The 23,740-nt window shown below is 38.3% G+C and overlaps 1 protein-coding gene and 1 long non-coding RNA gene across 17 annotated transcripts in view; one reads left to right on the forward strand and one right to left on the reverse strand.

The window, feature by feature from the left end:
* Positions 1-19,858, forward strand: part of LOC113051674 (protein scribble homolog) — a 75,477-nt gene extending 55,619 nt beyond the window's left edge. For 3 of the 16 annotated variants that reach the window (XM_026215608.1, XM_026215610.1, XM_026215612.1), the window contains 16 exons: positions 5,256-5,327; positions 5,916-5,963; positions 6,125-6,250; positions 6,831-6,941; positions 7,240-7,290; positions 7,797-7,940; positions 8,445-8,604; positions 8,890-9,100; positions 9,800-9,889; positions 9,971-10,153; positions 10,571-10,708; positions 12,044-12,183; positions 12,317-12,354; positions 12,717-12,791; positions 15,212-15,257; positions 17,711-17,835. In XM_026215608.1, coding sequence (XP_026071393.1) covers positions 5,256-5,327; positions 5,916-5,963; positions 6,125-6,250; positions 6,831-6,941; positions 7,240-7,290; positions 7,797-7,940; positions 8,445-8,604; positions 8,890-9,100; positions 9,800-9,889; positions 9,971-10,153; positions 10,571-10,708; positions 12,044-12,183; positions 12,317-12,354; positions 12,717-12,791; positions 15,212-15,257; positions 17,711-17,835 — 1,758 coding nt within the window. Of the gene's footprint in view, positions 1-5,255; positions 5,328-5,915; positions 5,964-6,124; positions 6,251-6,830; positions 6,942-7,239; positions 7,291-7,796; positions 7,941-8,444; positions 8,605-8,889; positions 9,101-9,799; positions 9,890-9,970; positions 10,154-10,570; positions 10,709-12,043; positions 12,184-12,316; positions 12,355-12,716; positions 12,792-13,219; positions 13,929-15,211; positions 15,258-15,360; positions 15,400-17,710 lie in introns of those variants that run through there. The other 13 variants (XM_026215614.1, XM_026215607.1, XM_026215620.1 and 10 more) reach the window with 13 other exon arrangements.
* Positions 19,859-22,070: 2,212 nt separating this feature from the next.
* Positions 22,071-22,888, reverse strand: LOC113052498 (uncharacterized). The gene is made up of 3 exons (XR_003277047.1): positions 22,691-22,888; positions 22,495-22,563; positions 22,071-22,105 (listed from the first exon to the last, which is right to left on the reverse strand). It is a non-coding gene; the product is annotated as an uncharacterized LOC113052498 (long non-coding RNA).
* Positions 22,889-23,740: the final 852 nt, after the last annotated feature.

The following is a 23,740-nucleotide window of genomic DNA, read 5'->3' on the forward strand; positions in this document are numbered from 1 at the left end:
TGTGTTTTAATAAATGAGCAAGAAAGCTTCTAGAAACAAAACATTTGAATGACTTATTTGGATATAAAAGCCAGGTAAGAAATTCCCAGGGGGGCAGGGTTTCATATTTTTTTGAAGCACCCCTGGGTGCCGCCATTGGCTAGCGGACCCCCACCTGCTGTTAGCATTCCATTGACTCCCATTCATTTTGGCGTCACTTTGACAGCGAATAACTTTACATCTGAGGCATTTAAAGACTATTTGTCCATTTATTATTTCTAAAGAAACACGAAAATGTATAAAAGGCTCCATTACCTTGTATCTTACGTTATGGTCCCGTAGAAGCAGTTTTTGTTAAAAAAATTGGCTAACGATTGCATCATAACCTGCGACTCTGTGTCGCACAGTAGAGAAAATTACCATATGGACAGGATGAGAAGCTCGCAGGCAATCTTTTACTGTCGATGAGGCTATCGGGGGGACGTGGAGGCATGAAGTCAAGGGAGATAATTAATCAGAATACTTACCAAAATTTGCTCCTGTTCACGCTCGCCTTATCTGCAAGATTCGGTGGGTGATTCAGATTTCTCTTGGCACAGCGTTTAGAAGACTTGCAGGTTGCTCACGTGACATCTACGTCATCAAGCTCAGTTTGAGTCGACCCCCAGGAAGTGTGTGCTTCTAATTGACTTCACTTGTCTCTGTTGAATCCAATGGAGTCGCTGTGTCCATTTCTTTTACTATGGAAATTCCTAACAGATGCTAGCTTGGTGCACATACAGTACCCCCTGGCTGCTGCTGCTGCTGCATGTCAGTAACATGAGCCTTTGTTACTGATGCAAGGACACTGTAGACTAGGGATGCTCCGATATCAAAAACCAGTACCACACAGCATATGAACAGTGCTGTGTCCAGACAAAGGAACATATGAACACTTGTCTATGAAGTACATGTACAATATGTAATTAATATAATCAATATTAATAATCAATATTCACGCCTGCATAGCTGATGTGCGCGAACTAAGCAAAGCATGCTGAGTGGATTGAGCTCTAATGTGCACTGTGCTATTAACTTGAAGATGAAATATGATACGTTAAATGAACAGTGCAAGTAACTAAAACTTGTACAATACATTTCAACGGGCATAATTAAGTGTGAAAAAACCAGAAGGGAAAGACCTATTTGCTACTTTGCTATTTTGGTTTTCAGTGTTTTTGAGATTTAAAGATGCATTGAAACTATAAGCATTGGTACTCGGTATGTTTCCTTGCTTTGTTTTGAATGCTTAGCAAATTGGTCAGTCAGTATTGGTCTTCTAAAACCTTATCTGGTCAAGCTGTACGTTTGTCCAGTAGTGCTGCCTTTACTAGTAGCTGCTGCTGGCTTAAGTCTTCAGTAGCTCCAGGGTTGGGCCTCATTCCAGCCATACCTTTGACAACGATGACAGCTGAAAGTAGCTGAAGTTATTTTAAAATGTGTGCTGTGAGCTGATTGGCTGAATGGTTTAATGGGTGGGTGTGGCCTTTGAGGATGAAGGGACCTTTGGAAGTACATGACAGTTAAGTTATCTTGAGTCGAGCCGCTTGGAAACTGCTCCTGCCATCTTACTGTAAGTGTACCACTGCTATTGCTTACAACTCTTAGTCTCCTTTCTTCTTGACTTCTGTTGCTAAAGTTTTTTTTTCTGTGTGTGAAATCTGTTGTACTTTATTTAGAATTTTAGGTAACATTTATTTTAATGTGTCCTTATTACACGTATTACATGTACTTACTATTATTATTACAATTAACAACGCAAAATTACATGCAAGTAACCCTAAGCCAAACCCTAATCCTAACCCTAACCATATAGGAAGTACATGTAGTTAATTAATATTACTCAATACTTACCGTAACAAGGACACCTTAAAATAAAGTTTAACCCAATTTTATCACTGAAATAATAGCAAAATCTATCAGTTGTTGGATGTTGAATTTTAGTAGTCTGTAATGCACACAAACATCCCTCATGCAATAATGTATTGCCTTCAGTGATATAACGTTATATAATGTAACAGATGTCATTTGAGTTTAGTAATTTGTTTTTACAAATTACAAGATAGTTCTTGTCCCTTTTTCAAGCATTTTTAGCATATGTTTCTCTTCTAGGAATGTTTAACCTCCATAGCACTAGCAGCTGTTAGCAAACTCAAATGAGGAATAGAGAGGGGGTGGACTTCTCTTAGGAAGGGAAACACTAGCACAAATTTTCTCCTTCACAGGATTCTGTGATATATGAAGTACAGTTTAGTCAGGCCTATTTATAGATCCTTTTTTTTAGAGCAGTGTCTTTTATCTGCTCAAGAGCCACTGAATGAAGCTTTTATCAGTATGAGGCCATTAGTTGTATACCACAGCCACATCTTTAGCATCACGATGTGCCACCAATTGCACCTGTTTCTGAAGCCACATTTGCATTTATATATTTTTTCTGTGATGCGAATCCAGAGGTGCATATTTAATAGTAATATAAGTTAAGTAAAATAACTATTTATTACTGTTTCTTTTAGATTGTGTGTAAAGCAAGCATTCATGGTTGTTCATAATGTTGAGTAAGATTTTAAATTGTAAATACCTCCCTAGTCCTGAACAAAGGCAAAGTGTCAACACTGAAATATTGTTGCTATTGTTAACTAAAACTAATAAAATTAATTTCAGTAGTTGAAATAAAGCTTAAATAATATATCCAAATATTAAGTATTTTATTATCTTTATTATTTTGATATTAGAAAACTTGAATAATTCAAGAAATGTTGTTTTCACAACAAACTGAAAGAAATGTGTTTGCATTTCTAAAACTAAACCTGAAATAAAAACATAATATTGAAATAAAAAAAAATATAAATAAATAAAAAACTTGACAAGCACAAAATTACTAAAACTAAAATCTAAATGAAAACTCAAAATATAAAAGCTCACTTAAAATTATATCATTTTCTAATTCAGTTTCTTTAAATTTAGACATAACTGACTCTGTCAAGTCTATATAACAGCAAACACAGCAGATTCAGTGCAAAAGTTCTTCTGGATTGATTGAGTGACTGTCTGCTGTGAGATGTCTCGGGATGATGGGATCGCTGTATTTAGCTCCTCACTCATCTGAATCGGTGTAGTAGATGATTATAACTTATAACTAATGGCTGTTATTCCTTCCATCTCTGCCAAACTAAACCCATCTGTTTCACTTTCCTTTCCTTGCTTTTTACATTTACTGTGCTCTAATTTTTTATGTGCTGCCATGTCATGGTTTCCCCTGTTTGTGTATCATCAATTGCTCTGCTCTTTCACTTGTTTTTGTTTCCTTCTCGTGTTATTTCTCCCTTTTGTCTCTGTCGATCATACTCTCTCTCTCATTCCTCAGTTTTCTCCCTCCTTTGCTACATTCTTCACAATGGAGGCTGTAGACCCCCTGGGTTTTGAGAAACTCCATGCTTCTGTGTACCATGTAGAACCCGTTGCCCTCCCTTCGTCTCCAGTCTGCCCAGCCGCAAGTTCAGCGGCTTCAAAACAGCCCCAAACCGACACACGGGAACACATCCCAGCTTTAGGAGTCCCACAAGAAGCTAAAGAGGAAGAAGAATGTCTTGTGGACTCCCAGCCAATCTGCTTTAGTGGAAATCCCTTCCTTGTGGCTAATCGCAAGAGCATAGTCTGCCCTCCTGAGGAGCGCATTTTATCAGGGCCACCTGTGGGTTATGGCAGGCATGGGCAGCTGCAGCCCTGGTTGGACAGCAAGGCAAGCAGCCTTGGGCCGTGTGTTTTCTTACTGTGTGTGCTTTCTGGTCAAGCATGGTGTGTCATTAGTTGCTGTTAAGACTTAACATACCGTACCACTTCAATCACAAATACCATGCTTTTGATTAACAGATGTCTTTGAAAGCATCCGTGGGTTGTAAAATTGTTTCACAGAAATGTTAATGTCTATGTTTTCTATATTTAGAAAATAGGTGAAGCAGAAAACATAATGTGTTTAAACCTTATGTTCTTGAGGCATTAGAACATTCCCAGAGAGACTGAGAATGCTTTGAATGTGAAGTCAACAGGTGCTGAACAAAAAGGGTGAAGGGTTAAGATACAGCCTTAGATACAAACTAGCCACCAACCATTTACAGAAATATGAAACACTATGGTCTTCAAAAAGAACGTTGATGACATTGTCATTGTCTTTAATCTGTAGCATGACATTGTGTTTAAAATATGTATTATATGTTAATAAATATTTTTTATGGCACAACTGCTTGAATACAAATGATCTGTGGCACAGAATACAACACATTTGTCATCAAGCATGTCGTAAGAGCTAGAAAATGTAACTTCAATGTGCAAGCATATTTAATACTGCTTAAAGGGATACTCCACCCCAAATTGAAATTTTTTGTCATTAATCACTTACCCCCATGTCGTTCCAAACCCGTAAAAGCTTAGTTCATCTTCTAAACACAATTTAAGATATTTTGGATGAAAACCGGGAGGCTTGTGACTGTCCAATAGACTGCCAAATAAATAACAGTGTCAAGGTCCAGGAAAGTATGAAAGACGTCGTCAGAACAGTCCATCTGCCATCAGTATGCTTATGCTCTTCTGTGTTCTGTTTTCTCTTAAATCAAAGCGTAAATACACATAGAAAACGTATCCTTGTGGTGCGGCTGACACAGAAGAGCGTACGCTGCCTCATAATCAGCTCATAATCTCCAAAATTGTGGTACAGTAATGCGGAGAGATACTGAGGAGACAAAGTTGTTATTTTTGTTTTACTGATGTACAAAAAGTATTCTCATTGCTTCATAATGTTACAGTTGAACCACTGATGGCAGATGAACTATTCTTTCATACTTTCCTGGACCTTGACACTGTTATTTATTTGACAGTCAATGGGACAGTCACAAACCTTCCAGTATTCATCCAAATATCTTAAATTGTGTTTCGAAGACGAACAAAGCTTTATGGGTTTAGAACGACATGGTGGTAAGTGATCAATGACAAAAATGTAAATGTGGGGTGGAGTATCCCTTGAAGCCAGTTGTTTATGGTATGGTTTATGGTATGTTTATGCTATTAATGTTATCAAATCAAGATGAACTGCTTTTATAAAACTGCACATGATCATTTATTGTTAATGCACTACTTTGTAATTTGCCAATTCTTGCTTGTTGGAAACAGCAGACCTCATCTTGCTTTGTGAAATACTTCACTGACCTCAAGCATGATGGATTTGTCTTTTATTTGTGTTTCAGTCTTCACCGTCTGAGCCTCACAGGATTGACAGTCCTGTCCGAGATGCTGCATACTCTCCACACAACTCACAGGTCAGTACCATTTCAGAGCGTATTTACTCCCTCTTCATCATCAGACCTTTCTTTTCTCATTGGTTTTCATTGGACTGTCAAACATCTCCATGGGTAAAGCTTACAGGTTTATGCAGGTGTTTTGCATGGTCAAAGTCAGGCCTGAATGCTGAAGTCACCAAGGCTACATTTGTTTGATCAAAAATGCTCAAAAACCTGTAGAATTGTGAAACATAACAATTTAAAATTGTTTTATCTTTCAATATTTTGTCTAATGAAATTTATTTCTATGATGGCTGAATTTTCACCAGCCATGATTCCAGTCTTCTGTGTCACATGATCCTTCAGAAATCATAATTGTGAATAGTTTTTGCCTAAACTGATACTTTTAGTTCCCAGGATTCTTTGACAGTCTTTACTGTAACTTTTCATAAATTAATACGTCCTTGCTGAATATTTTCTTCTCTTTTTTTAACCAAACTTACTCAATATAATTTAACATGAGCCCAAGTTACTTGACTTCAGAAAGCCAATCCCATGTGTAAAAATGTGCCTTCTTCCTTCCACTTAATTTTATATCATGTTCATAGTTGTCTTCTTTTTTTTCAGTCAAACATTAATTTCCCTTCAAATGCAAACATCAAGGATAATTCATCAGTGAGTGTTCAATATGCAGATAACTTGTCAATTATACTAGAGCAAGATCATGGAAGTGATGTGAATGACACTAAAAGCCATATTATTTTAATCTTGGAAACACTGTAATTTGTGGTTGATTGTTAGATTTATTGTCCATTTTAATTTGTCTCTCTTTCTAGACTAAACCTGGTGCCATCCATCCTCACTCTCGGGTGCGACCCGCTGTATCTCCAGCCAGTCAGGATGGCCACGGCAGTCCCAACCCTTTCCAGCATGGCCTCTCTCCCATCAGCTCTCAGACCACTGTAAGACCCCTCACCACTGTCTGATCCCTTATGAAGCCCCCCTTCATCCTCAGTTACCAGTGCCTAAAGACCAACAGAATGCAACTGTATAATTTTAGCCATACACATTTCAAGGTGTGATTAGCATTGTGTCTGTTAAGCCTTACAAACAGTCGCACCATAATCCAGGTCAAAGAAACGGGTTGTTTAGGAAAACACAGACTTATCAACTTCTCACTGCAAGTAACATTGTGCCTGTTTTCTATCAAGAGACCTCTTTTGGATTTTTTTTTCTTCCCCTAATCACATAAACCACATTGTTTGCACAGCAAGGTTTACACTCGCATTATCTCAGGATACCAGTGTAAACCAAAATACTGTCCAGAGTCATTTTCCCTCCCTCATTTTCCCTATCAAACTCTCTCCTCTCCCTCCATCCTTTCATTGGCATGATGGTGATCGCTGGCTGCATGCGGTCTAGCCCTGCACTTTCCTCCTGTGCTCTGCCTTTGCGGCTCAGTCTCTCATTAGCTGTTCCATCCTTTTTGTCCTCTGCCTGTTTCTCTACCCTTCCACCCCCCGTCCTCAACCCCTCGTGCAGCCTCGTGCCCCATCCCCTGACACACATGAGGAATACCCCATCAATATCAAGCAGGTTTATAAGGCCTTCGCAGCTGTGCCACACTCCCTGGCTGTACTGGAAGCCCCACAGGTAGGACAAATGCTCATCGAGGTTGTGAGCATGTGGTGGTTCCCCCGTCATCCAGTGCTTGGTTTTCTCGTTGGACATTTTGTTCCTTTGGGAGTCACTCATATGATGGTGTCAAATTCAGGAATCCATCGTGTATCATTCATATGTCATTTGATTGTTTAATGTTTCTTGATTTGATGTTTCACTCCTGGTGGTGTGTAAAGTGTTTCCTCTCGTCCAGCTCAAGTCTTGTGTCCATGGCTTTTTGGTTTTAAGTGACTTAACAGAACAATTTTTCCTTTTCACTCTCATTTGTTAGGATCTTTACTCTCCACGGAACAATTTCAGCGCAAAGCAAGCATCACCAGAGGTATGTCATTTTCATTTGTGTTATTAAGTGTTATTTTAAGGCTTGAACTAACTACACAATTTTTGTTTAGTCTGGACCAGTTAATTCTAGTTGCCGAAAGTCAGTCTGCAGATTGTGACTGATTCGGTTTAGTCGTAGGATTTTAAACATGTTTGACATTTTGAGCCAAATTAAGAACACATTGTTTTTATCTGTCATGTGTCTCCTAGCAACAAATCACATGATCGGAATTATATAAAAGTCTGATTTTATGTCATTTAATTTATGATGAGCACTGTCACCATTTTCAAATTTCAAAGTGTATCACACATAGTGTTTTCAAATCTGTGCAGAATTTTAAAGTTGTGTAATATATTCCAAATATTTTTTCGACATGATGATGGCGTCTGTATGAGCCTGACCCATAACCCTTATTTCATTTGCACTGTCTCGCCACAACTCATATGAACAACGCAATATTGTCTGCAAGTTTGGTGTTGATATGTTGTACGTGATGGGTCTTCCAGCCTGAGCTGAATAATGAGGTGTTTATGGATGAGGCTAAGGGCAGTGGTCCTCTCAGGCCTCGTCCCTCCCTCTCATCTGACCGCCACGAGTACAGCAGCCTGGCAGCCGTGCCACGCCTGTCTCGCCCCTCAGTGGAGTCGAAGGTACCCATCTGATCCCCAGGAGAAACACTTTGATTCCTCTAAACTTGAGTGGTGGTGGTGCAGGTGTATGTGTGGCTTCAAACTGCAACAAAGAAACATAATAAACTGTGTGTCTGCAAAATCAAGAAGCCTGATCACCAGGCAGCATGCGTTACATGGGAACCAGACCGATCGGTGTTCTGAATCAAAGCAGTTATTATTGGTGAGAAGAGGCTTCAGGAGAGCGGCAAATTGAATTATTTTGCAGTAGCAGCACATGGTCATCATGGTGGTGGATTGGCGCAGTTTTAATTATTGTCTGATTTTTCAGAATTAATGGGACTTGCATGTCGGCTGCATGAAGAATTTGGTTGCATGTACAGTGTTCTTTAAGAATCCTCTCTTTCTATCTCTCTCACTCTCTCTCTCTATCTCTCACTCTCTCTCTCTCTATCTCTCACTCTCTCTCTCTCACTCTCTTTCTCTCTCTCTCTCTCTCTCTCTCTCTCTCTCTCTCTCTCTCAGACCCCCTCCTCTATCAGCAGAGACAGCCCAGAGCAGCGCTCCTTCAAAGACAGGCAGAAATATTTTGAGATTGATGTGAAGCAGCAGACGCCAGACAAACCCAAACCTCGCATCTCACTTGTGGGAGAAGATGACTTGAAGAAAATGAAAGAGGAAGAAGGTTTGTGTCTGTTTAGTTGTCAAACAGAGTTTCTACATAGTTTAAACACTAGTGTTCCTGTAGCTCAAGTGGTAGAGCATTGCGTTAATAAGCGCAAGGTTGGGGGTTCGATTCCCTGGGAACACATGATATGTAAAAATTGATAGCCTGAATGCACTGTAAGTCGCTTTGGATAAAAGCATCTGCTTAATGCATAAATTGAATTTAAATTTAAACACTGATGTTTAGCTGCAATAACTGTAGTGCATTGTTGAATCATTCTAAATTGTTTATGACTTTTCTCAGCAAAGCGAATTGAACGGAGTACACAAGAGTTTATGATGGATGAAGATGAGGAGGATGAGGAGGAAGATCTGGTGAAGCAGGTGGCAGATATGAAGGCTCAGGGAAAGGTTATGCTGGATGGAGTGGAGTACAAGGTGGAGAGTTTAGGAAGCCACAGTTCCCCATCTCTGAGGCCGTGTGCCACACCTCCCAGCCACTGGAGCAGCTCAGGGTCAGAGACTTTGCTCAATCATTTTCCAGTATTTTCAAAGTTGCACTTTTTTTTTTTTTTTGCTTTTTATCATTGAAGTTTTGATTACAGAACACACTGCTAAACACCCATTCTGATATCTTTGATTAATAAAATAAATACATAAGATAATATGGACTACCATTTAAAAGTGTGGGGTCGGAACAATTCCTTATTTTAAAAGAAGTTTCTTTAAAAAAACAAGACATTTATTTGGTTAAAGATATAAAAAATATTGTAAAACTCTATATTTTATAATGTTTTGTTTTCCTGTGATGGCTGAATTTTCAGCAGCCAATATACTTCAGTGCTCAGTTTCACATGATCTTTCATAAATCATTCTAATATGATTGGCTGATTTGCTTCTCAAGAAACATTTCATTTTATCAACTTTGTAAAACAGTTGTGCTGCTTAATATTTTGCAGAAAATGTGAAACACCTTTTTCAGGATTCTCTGATTAATAGAAAGTTCATAACAGCAGCATTTATTTGAAATCGAAATCTTTTGTAACATACGTGTGTGTGCTGTCACTTTTAATCAATTTATTTCGTCCTTGCTAAAAAATAAAATATGAATATATTTAAAAATCTTTCTGACTGCAAACATTTGAAAAGGTTAATCAAACCATTGAATAATAATAAAATAGTAAAAAGTATTTATTTATCATTCTTCAATCCAGTCCCTCCTCTGCGGATGGTAAAGGAGACTCTCAGCGGAATTCAATGGAAGACAGTTTCAGACTGGAACAGAGACCCAACTCCATGACGGGGTGAGGAATGCTAAACCCCAACACTGTATAGTTTTTTTATAAACATATTTGAATTGCTTGACCCAGTGTTTGTCTTAACAGTTTGATCCCAGTTTATCCCGGTGAATTTGTGGCTCCCATTCGGACGGCCAAAGCAGAGCGTAGGCAACAAGATCGATTGCGCATGCAGAGCCCGGAGCTTGCGGTGGCCATGGACAAGGAGCTGTCGCCTGCTGAAAAACGAGCCCTGGAGGCAGAGAAGAGGGCTATGTGGAGAGCAGCCAGGTATAACATCACATCAGGAGTGTTTCTCTCTCCAGTCTCATCTTTTCCTCTGTAACTCTGATCTCTGAAGAGCTGTCCACTTGTGGCGTTTTATTCTCATCTTTTTCTCCAGGCTCTAAGTAAAAGCTCACCCAGTTTCTCATGTCTTCCCCTTGATGAACGGGGCTTTCAAAGACATTTTCACATTCTTTGGACATAGGAATTCATGAAATAGATATATATTTTATTTCTGTATACATATCTCATATTGTGCATTTGTCTTTGATGGCCCTGAGTTTCAATGTAGACCTTCCCTTCTTAATGTTTACTGTCTGTTTCACAGTGTTTTCTTTCATCTGTAGTCTTTTTCCTCTCTTTCCTTTTCTTTGTGTGTTACCGTCTTCTATCCCCTCTACTTTCTTACTTGCTGCTCCCAAGGCCTTGTGGTCTAGAGGAGGACGTAAGGCAGTATGAGCAAGACCTGGCTAAGCGGCTTTACCAGTCCCGTGTGAGGGCATCTCTAGGCAGCGCTGCAGCCCTTCCCAATTCCTGCTGCTCCACTTCCTGTCAGCCCAGGTCTGCCCTTAACAGCCAGAAAGCATCATGGGGGCTTATCTGTGAAGCTTGACACCGCTTGGGGTGCTTGGTGCTTGTGGACATTTTATAGTGCGTAGTAAAGCGTGAACAATTTTGTGGTGGCTTTTTCTGAACTATGAACGTGTCGTACAAGACCCACGTGTGCTGCTTCACGTGTGCTATTTCATTTATAATTTATTTTGGTAGCTCACTCCCTCCTCCTCTCTGCTCACTCACTTTTAGCACTCATTTGTGTACCAGTAAAGGTCTTGTATTGTCCTTATAACAAGTGTTTTTCTTGCCATTATTCAAGCTGCTTGCAGTTGATTTTATTAGAGGTGCACTGATACTAATTATAGTCTTCACCAAGACTTTCATTAAAAGCACATGGCTGCCTTCATATAGAAGCTGTGTTCAAACTTGACATTTTTCACATGTAGCCGATGTTCAGTAAAGCATTATTCACTGAGTTTAAATGTGTGAGTTATTTCAGCAGTGTTTGGTCCACATTGACTAGTCACATAGCTTTTTTAGGTGATGTTTAGGTTTGGCTAAATCTGAAATAGCAACACACTGGTTAAAGTTTAGAGCGTGGGATTTTGGAACGATTGAGTCATTTTTGTGTGCAATATGAGCTTGTGAATGGACTGTGTGCACATACAGAAACTAACTGTAATCTAACAAAGTTTGGCAGAGCTAATATTCTTGGCTTAAATGAGTCATTAGGTATTCACCTACTCACCCTGCACTAATACAGTCTTATAAACCTGCCATCATCTACCTCAAACCAATGGCCAAGGTCAGGTTTTCACTGGTAATAAATATAATTTTGGTTTGTCTTTTTACAAAACCCTGTTGTATGTCTTTGGGAAATAAGTCATAAGTTGAATGGGATCATTCTGTGATGATACTTTTGCATCTTTTTTTGTTAAATCTGGTCACTAATCACAGTCATTTAGATAAGCACGTTTGAATTGTGGTCTGAAAAAAAGAAGGTCATAAGACTTGCAAATTGGGTGAATTATCCCTTTAATGGTGCATTCATGGTTGATTCCTCAGTGGTCATATAATGCCTATAGAGTATACTTCCCCCTTGAGCTTTCATGTTTGTTTTACAGCATGAAAGCTAATTGGTGCATCTCTAGTTTGTGTGATTCTTTCATAACTTTTGCTACATTTTTTGACAGCCTCCATCAAATTAACTTCTCCTGTATTAACCAATGACTGTGCACAGCACCTCTGCTTATCTTTCACTTCTCATCCTGTCTCTCTCCACGCACCGTTTGCATTCTCCTATCACTCTCTGTGTCTCACTCCGTCTCACTCTCTCTCCAGGATGAAGTCTCTGGAGCAGGACGCTTTGAAGGCCCAGATGGTCATTGCCAAGTCTAAAGAGGGGAAGAAGCGTGGGACGTTGGATCAGCTGTCAGAGTCCCCGTCCCCTGCGCCCACACCCTCTCCAACACCAATGGAAGGTGACCATCTCATTTACCTTTTCTGAAAGAGAGTGCCACAATGCCGGCTCTGTTTTCATACTCTATTGTGTGTTACTGGGTCATTTTTAAAAGTCTTTTGTGTTAAATTTATCCATTGTTGTTTCTTAAACAGATATCAGTCCACGGGCAGTGACTTCACCAGGCAGACCGGTATGACACAATTTTTTTATTGTATTTTTTTTTTTTCTTTCAATTAGTTGATGTTGTTTTGTGAGACTAATCCACTTAGTAGGATGTCAAACCAACCCCCCTTTTCTTTTTTTCTTTTTTTTTATACACTTTAACAGTCGTGTCCATAGCATATAGAGCAACATCCATGAACTTCTTCTTTATCTGTTTTCTTTGTTGTCCTTTCTCCTTCTTTTCTTGTACGTTTACACATCTCTGCTTCTCACCCTCTGTCCTTCCTTCCTTCCCTCCATCCATCCGGCCATCTCTCTTTTTGTAATATTGATTTCCCCCCTCTTTCTCTCCATCTCTCCACTGCTTATGCCTATTTGCTGTCCTTTTAGTCCCTGTCAGAAAAGAAGTTTGACTACCGACAATTTGCTGCCATTCCTTCTTCCAAACCCGTTTACGACATTCAGGTATTGCCTGCATGCAGAGCGTCAAGGAGTCACCCCTGTCCTCCTGGCTGTCCCTGCTCCCCTGCTTCTCCTCTCCCTGGCCCTTCTGATAGCTAGTTCAAACTATTAGGGGCCCTGTACTCGCCAGCATGAGTGGTCTTTCGTGTTAATGCTGCTTTAAGCATCATTATTGATCTTATTGGTTTAGTTTTTGGCTCCGAGGATGATTTCCACAGCTTAAAACACATCCTGTTCTTAATCTACTTATATTGTCAATACCATATTGTCAATACTTCTGGCTATGTGGATGTAGTGTAGAGGTGGGGTTTACAGTTTGGTCCATGGGCTTTGCATTCAACCAAAATATGAAATAACATACTAATGCACCTAAAACACTCAAAAGGAAAAGTTTTTGCATTGTCCTCTCCCTCCCTCTGCTCTGTGTACAGCCTCGTGCACACACCCTCAGACAGCAGCTAATAACACACATTAGGCCAATCCGGTCTGACTCCTGCAGCACGTCTGAAGGCCATGTTTTTGACTGTCCAGTTGAGTAAAAGAGCTGAATTTGGCTGTTGCACGTGGTGTCACTGGGAGAGTCGGTTCCACTGGGGACGCAGGGGGTCATGGGAACAAAGGAACGTTGTGTTTCTCGCTCTTGGTGTTGTGTGGTTGTGTTTCTGGATCTTTGTATGAAGGGAAATTGGGCATGTGGGGTGAAGTAATTTCCAATACAGTTTCTCTAATACCAGACCAAAAGACCACCAAATCTGTCAGACTGGCACAATTCTAAATTGTCTTGTGAAATTAAATAAAACCCTCAAAATCATGAATGTAAATTTAGCATTTAAGGTTTTTTATGTTTTAAGTATATCCCTTGACAATCAAAATAGCTTAATCTGGATTATTTCAGCGACTAACAATCAGTAAAATCTTTGAAAGGTATAATTAATGCACTGGTTTGCTGAGCAGAACATTTTTCAAATTGTATTGATATTGGGTGAAGCACGTTTTTAAGACCTGCATTATTTAATTGGTAAGTGTATCTGAAATAATGTGTCTTTAGTCTACAGTGACAATGTCAGATATGGGGCTGATTTTTGCTCATAACAGCTGTGACTCTCACATTGTCCTTTTCAGACAGAAAATATACTGTCTGTATGATCAGACAATTCAGTCAGTCCTCTTTAACTCATGGTGGCCTTGAATAAAGCCTGTAACCAAAGTGACAGATAACAGTAGTACTATCAAATAAAAAATTATTTGGTGTATTTTTATATTTAAAATATTTTGCGTAATTAAAACAAATGTTTTTATATTTTGTCATTTTTATTCTCAAGCAGTTGACTGCTTTTCTCCTCTCAGATATGCAGCCAAAACTTTTTAGCTTAACTGGAATTTTGTGTTTCCCTCACGATAGCCACACTATACTACCATTTTGAAAAATTACATTTTAAAAGATATTAAAATAGAGAACATACTTTTTAAAATTGTAATACTCTTTCACGGTGCTGTTTAAATTTTTCTTTCAAAAACTGGTAGTGCAAGTTCCCATTTAAAATCACCTTTAAATTCTTCTGTTTGTCTTGTTTGATTATGTTAGAAACGGCTAGTCAATCTTAATTTACTGCACACAGTATTCAAGCGAAGCAGTGTACAGGAAGCCTGGTGAATCCTTATGTTATTTGGTGGCCTTTTGAGACTTCCATGTTTTGGCTGTGTTAGTATTTATGTTGTGTTATGTGATTAAATGTGTGAAGAAGCACCTTCACCCTGACTGGGATTATTTAATACAGCTCTCAGGGTTTTTCCAAGGGATTTTTGAGCCTTCGCCAAAAAATGAAAAGGAACTTGTTGGCACCATGTTTTTGGTAGGGGTGAAGGTTTATACTGCATGTTCATGTTGTGTTTGAAAAGGCTGTTGTGTGATGTTTTAAGTGGACTTTGTGAAAAGCAGAGAATGGCATATTATACATTTTCTTGCAGTTCTTAAAATTAGCAGGTGAAGAGATGGAAAAGGTCTTGTTGTGGATGGTTATTGGGGTATTTATCATTATTATAAGGCCAATCCTATAACACCACATCAGATTTTTCAGGGCTTATGGACATAAAAAAGGAATCTGAGGCGTTTTAAATCTGTCCACAGCAGTGGTCCCCTACAAAGTGCTTTTTGGTCAGCTGAAGGTGAAGCGGCGTCTCCCAGAACAGCTCTGTGGTTCATATGTCGAGAGCCTGTTGATCCAAGTAACCTCATCTTCTCATCTATATTTGTCTTTTAGAATCAATGAGAAATTATTTATAGCCAGCATTTTTGCATTTCAGCCAAAAAGAGCTATTCTTGGGAGACACCTAAAGGTTTCACTCTTTCAATTGTCTATTCTGCCAGAAGGAAATGGGAATGAAAAGGTTTCCTTCTCTCACATTCTGTCTCTCTCTTGCAGTCTTCTGGTGCAGGCGATGATGTGCACTTCATGGATGATAACCCAGGTAAGATCCTCGATATTTGTGGGTCAGTGCTCTAGTCTACAGGGTATCTTTATGTGCTGTTCACTAGTACTTGGCTCACAGTTATTGTCCTCTTGTGATACAGGCGACATCTTTGGATAAGTGCTCTTCTACAGTAATTTTGGTAGGAGATTTGTGTGTGTTTGTGTGTGTGTGCATATGCATTGGTTTTTCTGCTGTACTGCACTTGTTTATAAACTAGTTTCTTCAAAATGAGTTAAGATTCTGATGAACAGTGGGTTTCTCTTTGCTTTCATCCTTCAACTTGTTTTTAGACTATCAAGGTTACTCGGTTAAGAGTTCTACCAATTTTTCAAAATGGGCAATTTCTCTAACGTCTGGCAAATGCTTTTACCTGAAACACATCTGTATGACATGAACTGCATAGGGCTGGGCGATATATGGGTTTTCGATATATATATTTTTTACAAGCGATATGGAATGAGGCAATGAGTACATAATCTAGTTTGTGCTTTATATTAAAGGCTTTTTAAAATAACTCATGAGATATAGAAAATATATAGTTTAAAGTGACTTTGACCAGTCCAATGCGCTGACAGATACATGTTTTGCTGACAGAGATGTGGTGTTTTTCTCAGTGCATAACTGAAGTTTCATTGGTATATTCTCCATCTGTAAACATTAGAAATTCATGGAAATATTTCCATTTTGCTGTCAGTATCTGACGAGCCTTAAAGTCTGAAGAGAGTGCCTTGCATGCTGTGCTTTTATTTAAATTTTTGGAGTAGTGAATTTAACTTCTGCTTTAAACACATTATTTTATTTTTGTTTTTAAATTGTAATTTTACCATGTTAAAATGTAAACTCATTTTAACCCTTTTTTTTGCATATAATATAATAACATAGCCTACATGTTCACTGTTATTTTTAACAGAAAAGAATGCAATAAGCTCGTAATCACGTCTTCATAAATGGGAAATAGGAAGTTTCCAATTGCACATTGAAGACAGCAGAGAAGCACAGTGGAGTGCATCGTTTTGTTAATTTTATTATTTTTAGTTGTATGGGACGTGGTAACACACGGCCCTCTCACAATATATTGCTGTACAGATCTCTTGCTTTTGTCGCTCAGAAATATGCTTTTGCACGTATCAGAAGATCTGCACTCTTGCGAGGTTAGCACTCACACTCACTGATCTATAACTGAACCGCGCTCTGGCCCACCTCTTCCAACCAAGCCAGGGACTGCTAAACAGAGTGATCATGCTAGTCAAACGAACCAGGCTTTGGGGGCTAAGATTGCCTAGTGTGAGAACACACCACAATTATTCTCCCACATTCCGCACAAAAGAGAAAAAAGTGCACAATACACTACTTTTAAATGCATTATTAGTTTTGTGTATAATGCATTAACTGCGATCAGTTGCAGACAATCATGCAATTAATCACAATTTAAAAAATGTAATAATGATTGCCCAGCACTAAAAAAACATTAAAAAAAAACATAGATTTTTTTTTTCAGAGATATATACGCAATACAGCTAAAAAATAGATAATTTTTTTTTTTTTTTTTTTGGCCATATCGCCGAGCCCTAGAACTGCATGTCAATTCTACCCCTCTGAATGTGATGCCAGATGCTGCAGTTTGCCATAATACGTGTTACAAGGGATGAAGATTTAAACATCTACTCTTCTGTTTGACAGAGTTGACACAATCTAGGTCTAGGATCCACTGTATTTTTAAATGTTATTCAAATTTACAGTATGAAATTGATATTTCAGTTAGAAAATATAAAGATAACATTTAACAGTGTCATTAAATGCTTTTTTTCAAAGATAAACTTAAATTTGAGATGATGATATTTCTGCATCAAAATGATATGCCTTAATAATATTAAGCCATTAACTGATATGGGACCAACATATTGTGCATAATTAAGCTATCTTCAAAGGTCATAAAATGTAATTAGCTGTAAAAATACTAACATAATTTTTGCAGTTTGCATGTTATAAGTTTTGAAAAATTGGTGAACCTGTTGTTTGTATGTCTAAGAGGAGATTAAAATAGGGATTAATTTAATAATCCAGGGGGCATAGCTGTACAGTGCGTGTGTGTGTGTGTGTATTACCTGTGTGCTTCTGATATCAATAACAGTGTGGTCGAAAGGTGTACAAATGTGATCATTTCTCTGCAGGGGTTTTTCTGCATGGTGTGCAGCTCTGCCTTTCAGCTTATGCACCGAATGGCTTGCCTGAATCACTGCTTTGCGGGAGTGTGTGGGTTATAAACTGAAATCGATATGCATTTAAATACAAGGGGATGGTATAGAATAAATAAAAGCAGGACATTATCATTTATAAAAGCTGTCAGTTTTTCTGTGGATGAAGGGCTGTTTGCTTGTGCAAAGCTTGAGCGTGAAATACGGCAGCTCCTCTTACAGAGCAATATTTAACACATTTGTCTCTCCTTTCAGTGTCTGTTGTAGATCCAGAAGTTTCTGTGGCCACAACATCTGCTCTAGAGGAGATGGCTCTCTACAGTAACAAGCGCAAACTACGACAGGGCCGCCACAGCCTGGAGGCTCCAGTGCCCACATAACCGTACACTCACACACTACTGCATCTGAACTGTGAAGATAAAACACACATAGTGATCATCTAATGCTGAGAGATGCCAAACACGGCATAGAATGCTCTGAAATACACATTGTACACCGATATTATACCACTCTTATTTCAGTGCTGACAACACGCGTTAGGAGGTGAGTCTCCCAAACAGTAGTCAGTTGAAAAGGGTTGCTCAGATTTTATGAGAGGTCCAGAGGATGGCCGATTGGTTTACCTATTTTACCCTGTTTTTCTGTCTGTTGGCATTTTAGAAGCAGAGTTATTTTAAGAGATTCTATGCGTTTCTTTTGTAAACACTTTTAAAACCTCCTCTAGAGATGAAAATGTGGAAAGGTAGAAAAGGAGTTATTTAATGTAACTGTGCTCATTTTTTGGGAGATTCACTTTGCAGATGACACACTGCTACCTTCACTGCCCCATTTAATCCAGACTTTCACTCTTGTTGCTTTAATTCACAATCAGAGAAAAAGTTTTTATTCCTTATAAATGTAATTTATTAATGTAATATACTGTTTTTAATCTATGGGATTCCAATACAATAGAGGAACAAATTGAAGCTTTTTGACATATATATAAGCTGATTACTTGTGGTTTTGTGACTAATTTAGATTTTTGGGTTTGGGATACATTTTCTTGCACGCAGAATTTTAGAAATGAAAATGAGGCCTTGGCGTAAAGCTTTATTTCCCATTTTCTATCCATATCAGTTTCGAAGCTAAATTTCTTTTTTAAGGTGATGCAAATGAATGTAATATTTTTTTTTAATTGCATCTGACCTTATTTAAAGATCTACTATCAACCTTTTCCTAATCTGTATGATCATGCCATATCATAAAGACTGAGCTACTGAATTGAGTAGCGTTGTTGGAAACCTTTTAATTGATCTCTAGTCTTCCTTTACTGGACTAGGAGAATAAGATGACGTGGATAATGGTTTTATAAGATTTTTGTTCCTTTGGTGATCTTCTTCCTCAAGGACACAAATATGTATTCTCCATTTTAATTCTGCATCTTGTTCTGGGCCATCTATACATTGAATCATTTCTACACACAGTGACCAGACTTGAGAATATCACTCTTTGACAACCCATCATTCACCAGACATAACATTACCTCTCCATAAGCATAAGGTACCACATTGGGTGTGGGAGGAGGAAATTTGGAGAGAACATTTGGTCTCTAAAAACATCTACAAATCTTGCACATATCTTTTCTTTCTCTTGTTCCTGCGGTTGTGTGAAGGTAGTAGATGTTTTCTAATCTACATTTTAAATAGTTGAACTTTTAAAGCCACTGAAAAGCTCGTGTGAATAATGTATAAATGCTAAAAAAGAAAAAAGAAGCAAAAATCAAATCTGAGCCTTTCTGCCCCAAGATCAAACTAAAGTCTGAAGGGTGTAGATGTTTCTACCAGGGTCTTGACTGACTGATCCCTGTGTTTGTATAATGGCTTAATGCAATCTTGCAATTTTACTGTCAATCCTGCGTGATGACTTATATTATTATTCCTTCAAGTAAACAGTTTAATTTCACTGTTCTCAAATCAGTTGTTCACCATAGCTGCCATCAACACTGTGCTCCGGTGAACCGGTCAAACATGACTTTTTTTTTTTTTTTTTTTTTTACTAATCTTAGCTTTTGTGTTGCTCTTATCAACTGAAATTCAGTTTAATAACAGTTTGGGATTGCTCATTGTATTTTCTTTTTAAACTGTAGTTTGATGGGGGGGGGGGGGAGAGTTGGTTTTCTTTAACTGATGGGATAATGGGATTCACTACATTTTTACTTTTTCAAAACAGAAGAGTTTGATCTCTCTTGTTGTTTTCTTGTCTTGATTTATTGTTGGGGATGTTTTTTTGCGCTAAAGGGGAAGGTGGGACTAAAGGTCTGGGGATAGAGCTCATTCAGGACTGTAACTCGTGAATTTGTACAACCAAAGAAGTCTATTTTGTGGTTCATGAATAATAAAGTTTACTTTTCATTTAAAAACCTGATGTATTGGGTTTGTTTTTGCCTCTGATTAGAGCGAACTGTGGTTTTCTTGAAGTGGAAAATGTATTGTAAAGTGTAAATCTTTTGGTCTTTTCTTGCTTTACGTGACACAGCTCGCTGATGTCTCTGTGAAGAGTTAGCTTAAACCAAGGCCATATCCACACCTCTCCATCTCTACTACAGCACACTGAATTTGTGTAATGCTCACAATTTGAAACATTCAATCATTTATTTTTTAATAAGATTGATTCATGAAAAGGTGAACTTGAATATTTGAAGCATTGACATATAAACTATGGTGTTTACCGGGATCTCATCCAGTAATCCATAAAGTAGGGATGTAACGATTCGCTCAACTCACGATTCGATTCACGGTTTTGATTTCACAATTAAATGTGTCCTAGTTTATAGCTTGGACAAAATGCTGTATATTTATTTGTGAAACTGAAATATAATTATAATAATATACTAATATAGTGCTTGCATTTTATTGCTCTTTTGTAAGACTTTGTGCTCTTTCCGTTTAAAATTAGAGGTGAACATTCTAATCATGATCCAAACAAAGGTGCTACATACATGCAACATGAGCAGTTTTTAATCTAAATTATATTGTAAAATTTCTAAATTTTGATGCAAAAACAATGTTTTTACTTCAGTTTTGTGAAACCATACATAAAACTATCTTTATGAAACAGCAGACGAGCTGAATGAGACGCAGATTCACTCCCTGCCATCAAGTGGCAGCATTTCCTTGTTTTCCTTGTTTTCTGCTGTAAACAAAGCAGCACTGCACTTATGAACATTAAAATGCATTACACAGAGGCAAGATAACAAGGAAAAATAGCATCTAAACTTTTAAAGACATTAAGTTCCCCTCAGACATACATTCATGTAAACTCCTACCCCTAAATGAATCGCGATTTGTTTAGCATCTCAACCGATTTGAATCATCACACATTTTAATCAATTTTCAACCAGCTCACGGTTAATCGTTACATCCCTACCAAAAAGGTATCTCTGCACCGGACTCCTCCCTTCCACAACCTTCGTCTCTGAAAGGATCTCATTAGAAACTCCAACCAGATTAGTCTACAAGTAAATAGCACATTAAAGTTTGGGAAACCCAAAATTAGTGGTCATTTGTTGATGGGATAATTGTGGTATGTAAAAAGCATCAGATTTTGGATGTACAGTTACATCTCGATAAATTAGAATGTCAAGGAAAAGTGCATTTATTTCAGTAATTCAACTCAAATTGTGAAACTCATGTATTAAATAAATTCAATACACACAGACTGAAGTAGTCTATAAGTCTTTGGTTATTTAAATTGTGATGATTTTGGCTCACATTTAATAAAAACCCATCAATTCACAATCTTAACAAATTAGGATATGTTGACATGCCAATCAGCTTATCAATTAAAACACCTTCAAAGCTTTCCTGAGCCTGCAAAAGGGTCCCTGACATTCATTGACACCCTTCACAAGGAGTGTAAGTCACAAAAATGAATTGCCAATAAGCTGGCTGTTCACAGAGTGCTGTATCCAAGCATGTTAACAGAAGGTTGAGTGGAACGAAATGTGGAAAAAAAAAAGATGCACAACCAACTGAGAGAACTGCAGCGTTATGAGGATTGTCAAGCAAACTGGATTCAAGAATTTTAGAGAACTTCACAAGGAATGCACTGAGGCTGGGTTCAAGGCATTAAGAACAACCCCACACAAACGTGTCAAGGAATTTTTCTACAGTTGTCGTATTCCTCTTGTTAGGCCACTCCTGAACCCCAAACGATGTCAGAGGCGTCTTACCTTGGCTAAGTAGAAGAATAAATTAACTGTTGCCATTGGTCCAAAGTCCTCTTTTCAGATGAGAGCAAGTTTTGTATTTCATTTGGAAACCAAGGTCCTAGAGTCTGGAGGAAGGGTGGAGAAGCTCATAGCCCAAGTTTCTTGAAAACCAGTGTTAACTTTCCACAGTCTGTGATGATTTGGGGTGCAATGTCATCTGTTGGTGTTGGTCCATTGTGTTTTTGAAAACCAAAGTCACTGCACTCATTTACCAAGAAATGTTGGAGCACTTTCATGCTTCCTTCTGCTGAACAGCTTTTAGAAGATGCTGATTTCATTTTCCAGCAGGATTTGGCACCTGTCCACACTGCCAAAAGCACCAAACGTTGGTTAAATGAACATGGTGTTGGTGTGCTTGACTGACCAGCAAACTCCCCAGACCTGAACCCCATAGAGAATCTCTGGGGTATTGTCAAGAGGAAAATAAGAAACATGAGACCAAACAATGCAGATGAGCTAAAGGCCACTGTCAAAGGAGCCCCTACCAAGTATTGAGTACATGTACAGTAAATGAACATACTTTCCAGAAGGCCAACTATTCACAAAAATTGTCATTGGTCTTATGAAGTTTTCTAATTGGTTGAGATAGTGAATTGATGTTTTTTTTTGTTAAATGTGAGCCAAAATCATCACAATTTAAAGAACCAAAGACTTAAACTACTTCAGTCTGTGTGCATTGAATTTATTACATGAGTTTCACAATTTGAGTTGAATTACAGTAATAAATGAACTTTTCCTCCATATTCTAATTTATTGAGAAGCACCTGTATGTATGTATGCATGTACTCACCAGTGTGTTATACATTGACCACTCCTCCTTAAGAAACTTGATTTCTTTCTCTAGTCTTTGCATCTGAAGCTTGATAAAGAGTCACAGTTTTAATCATTTTCTGTATTAAACTGTTATGGTTCAGTTAAATGTGCGCATGAATCTTTTTTAGTTATTATTATTAGATGATTAGAGTATTAGCTTTTTAAAATCTTACCACTGGTTCGACATTATTGATGGCTTTGTCTGCACACATTTCATTCTGGTGGCAAAGCGAAGAGTTGAAAACTGCCAAGAGACACAAGTTTTTTTTTTTTAGACTGAACTAACATGTCTCAGTTGATAAATTATTATTTATAAATGCCACCATCCCAATTAGTGCTGCTTCACCATATACTGGTCATATAATTTGAATATCAAGTTGATTTATTTCAATTCCATTCAAAAGGTGAAACTTGTATATTATATCAATTCATTACACACAGACTTATAGATTTCAAATGTTTATTTATTTTAATTTTGATGATTATAACTGACAACTAAGGAAAATCCCAAATTCGGTATCTCAGAAAATTAGAATATTGTGAAAAGGTTCAATATTGAAGACACCTGTGTCCCAGAGCTCTGTGTCCAAGCACATTAATAAAGAGGCGAAGGGAAGGAAAAGGTTGTAGAAAAAAATGTGTACAAGCAATAGGGATAACCGTTGCCTGGAGAGGATTGTGAAACGAAACCCATTCAAAAATGTGGGGGAGATTCACGAGTGGCCTGCGGCTGGAGTCAGTGCTTCAAGAACCACTACGCACAGACATATGTAAGACATGGGTTTCAGCTGTCGCATTTCTTGTGTCAAGCCACTCTCGAACAACAGACAGCATCAGAAGCGTTTTGCCTGGGCTAAAGACATTAAGGACTGGACTGCTGCTGAGTGGTCCAAAGTTATGTTCTCTGATGAAAGTAAATTTTGCATTTCCTTTGGAAATCAGGGTCCCAGAGTCTGGAGGAAGAGAGGAGAGGCACACAATCCACGTTGCTTGAGGGTCAGTGTAAAGTTTGCTCAGTCAGTGAGGGTTTGAGGTGCCATGTCATCTGCTGGAGTTCGTCTACTGTTTTTTCTGAGGTCCAAGGTCAACGCAGCCGTATACCAGGAACTTTTAGAGCACTTCATGCTTCCTGCTGCTGACCAACTTTATGGAGATGCAGATTTCATTTTCCAACAGGACTTGGCACCTGCACACAGTGCCAAAGTTACCAGTACCTGGTTTAA

The sequence above is a fragment of the Carassius auratus genome, chromosome 32 (genome assembly GCF_003368295.1).
Source record: "Carassius auratus strain Wakin chromosome 32, ASM336829v1, whole genome shotgun sequence".
Taxonomy (NCBI): Eukaryota; Metazoa; Chordata; class Actinopteri; order Cypriniformes; family Cyprinidae; genus Carassius; species Carassius auratus.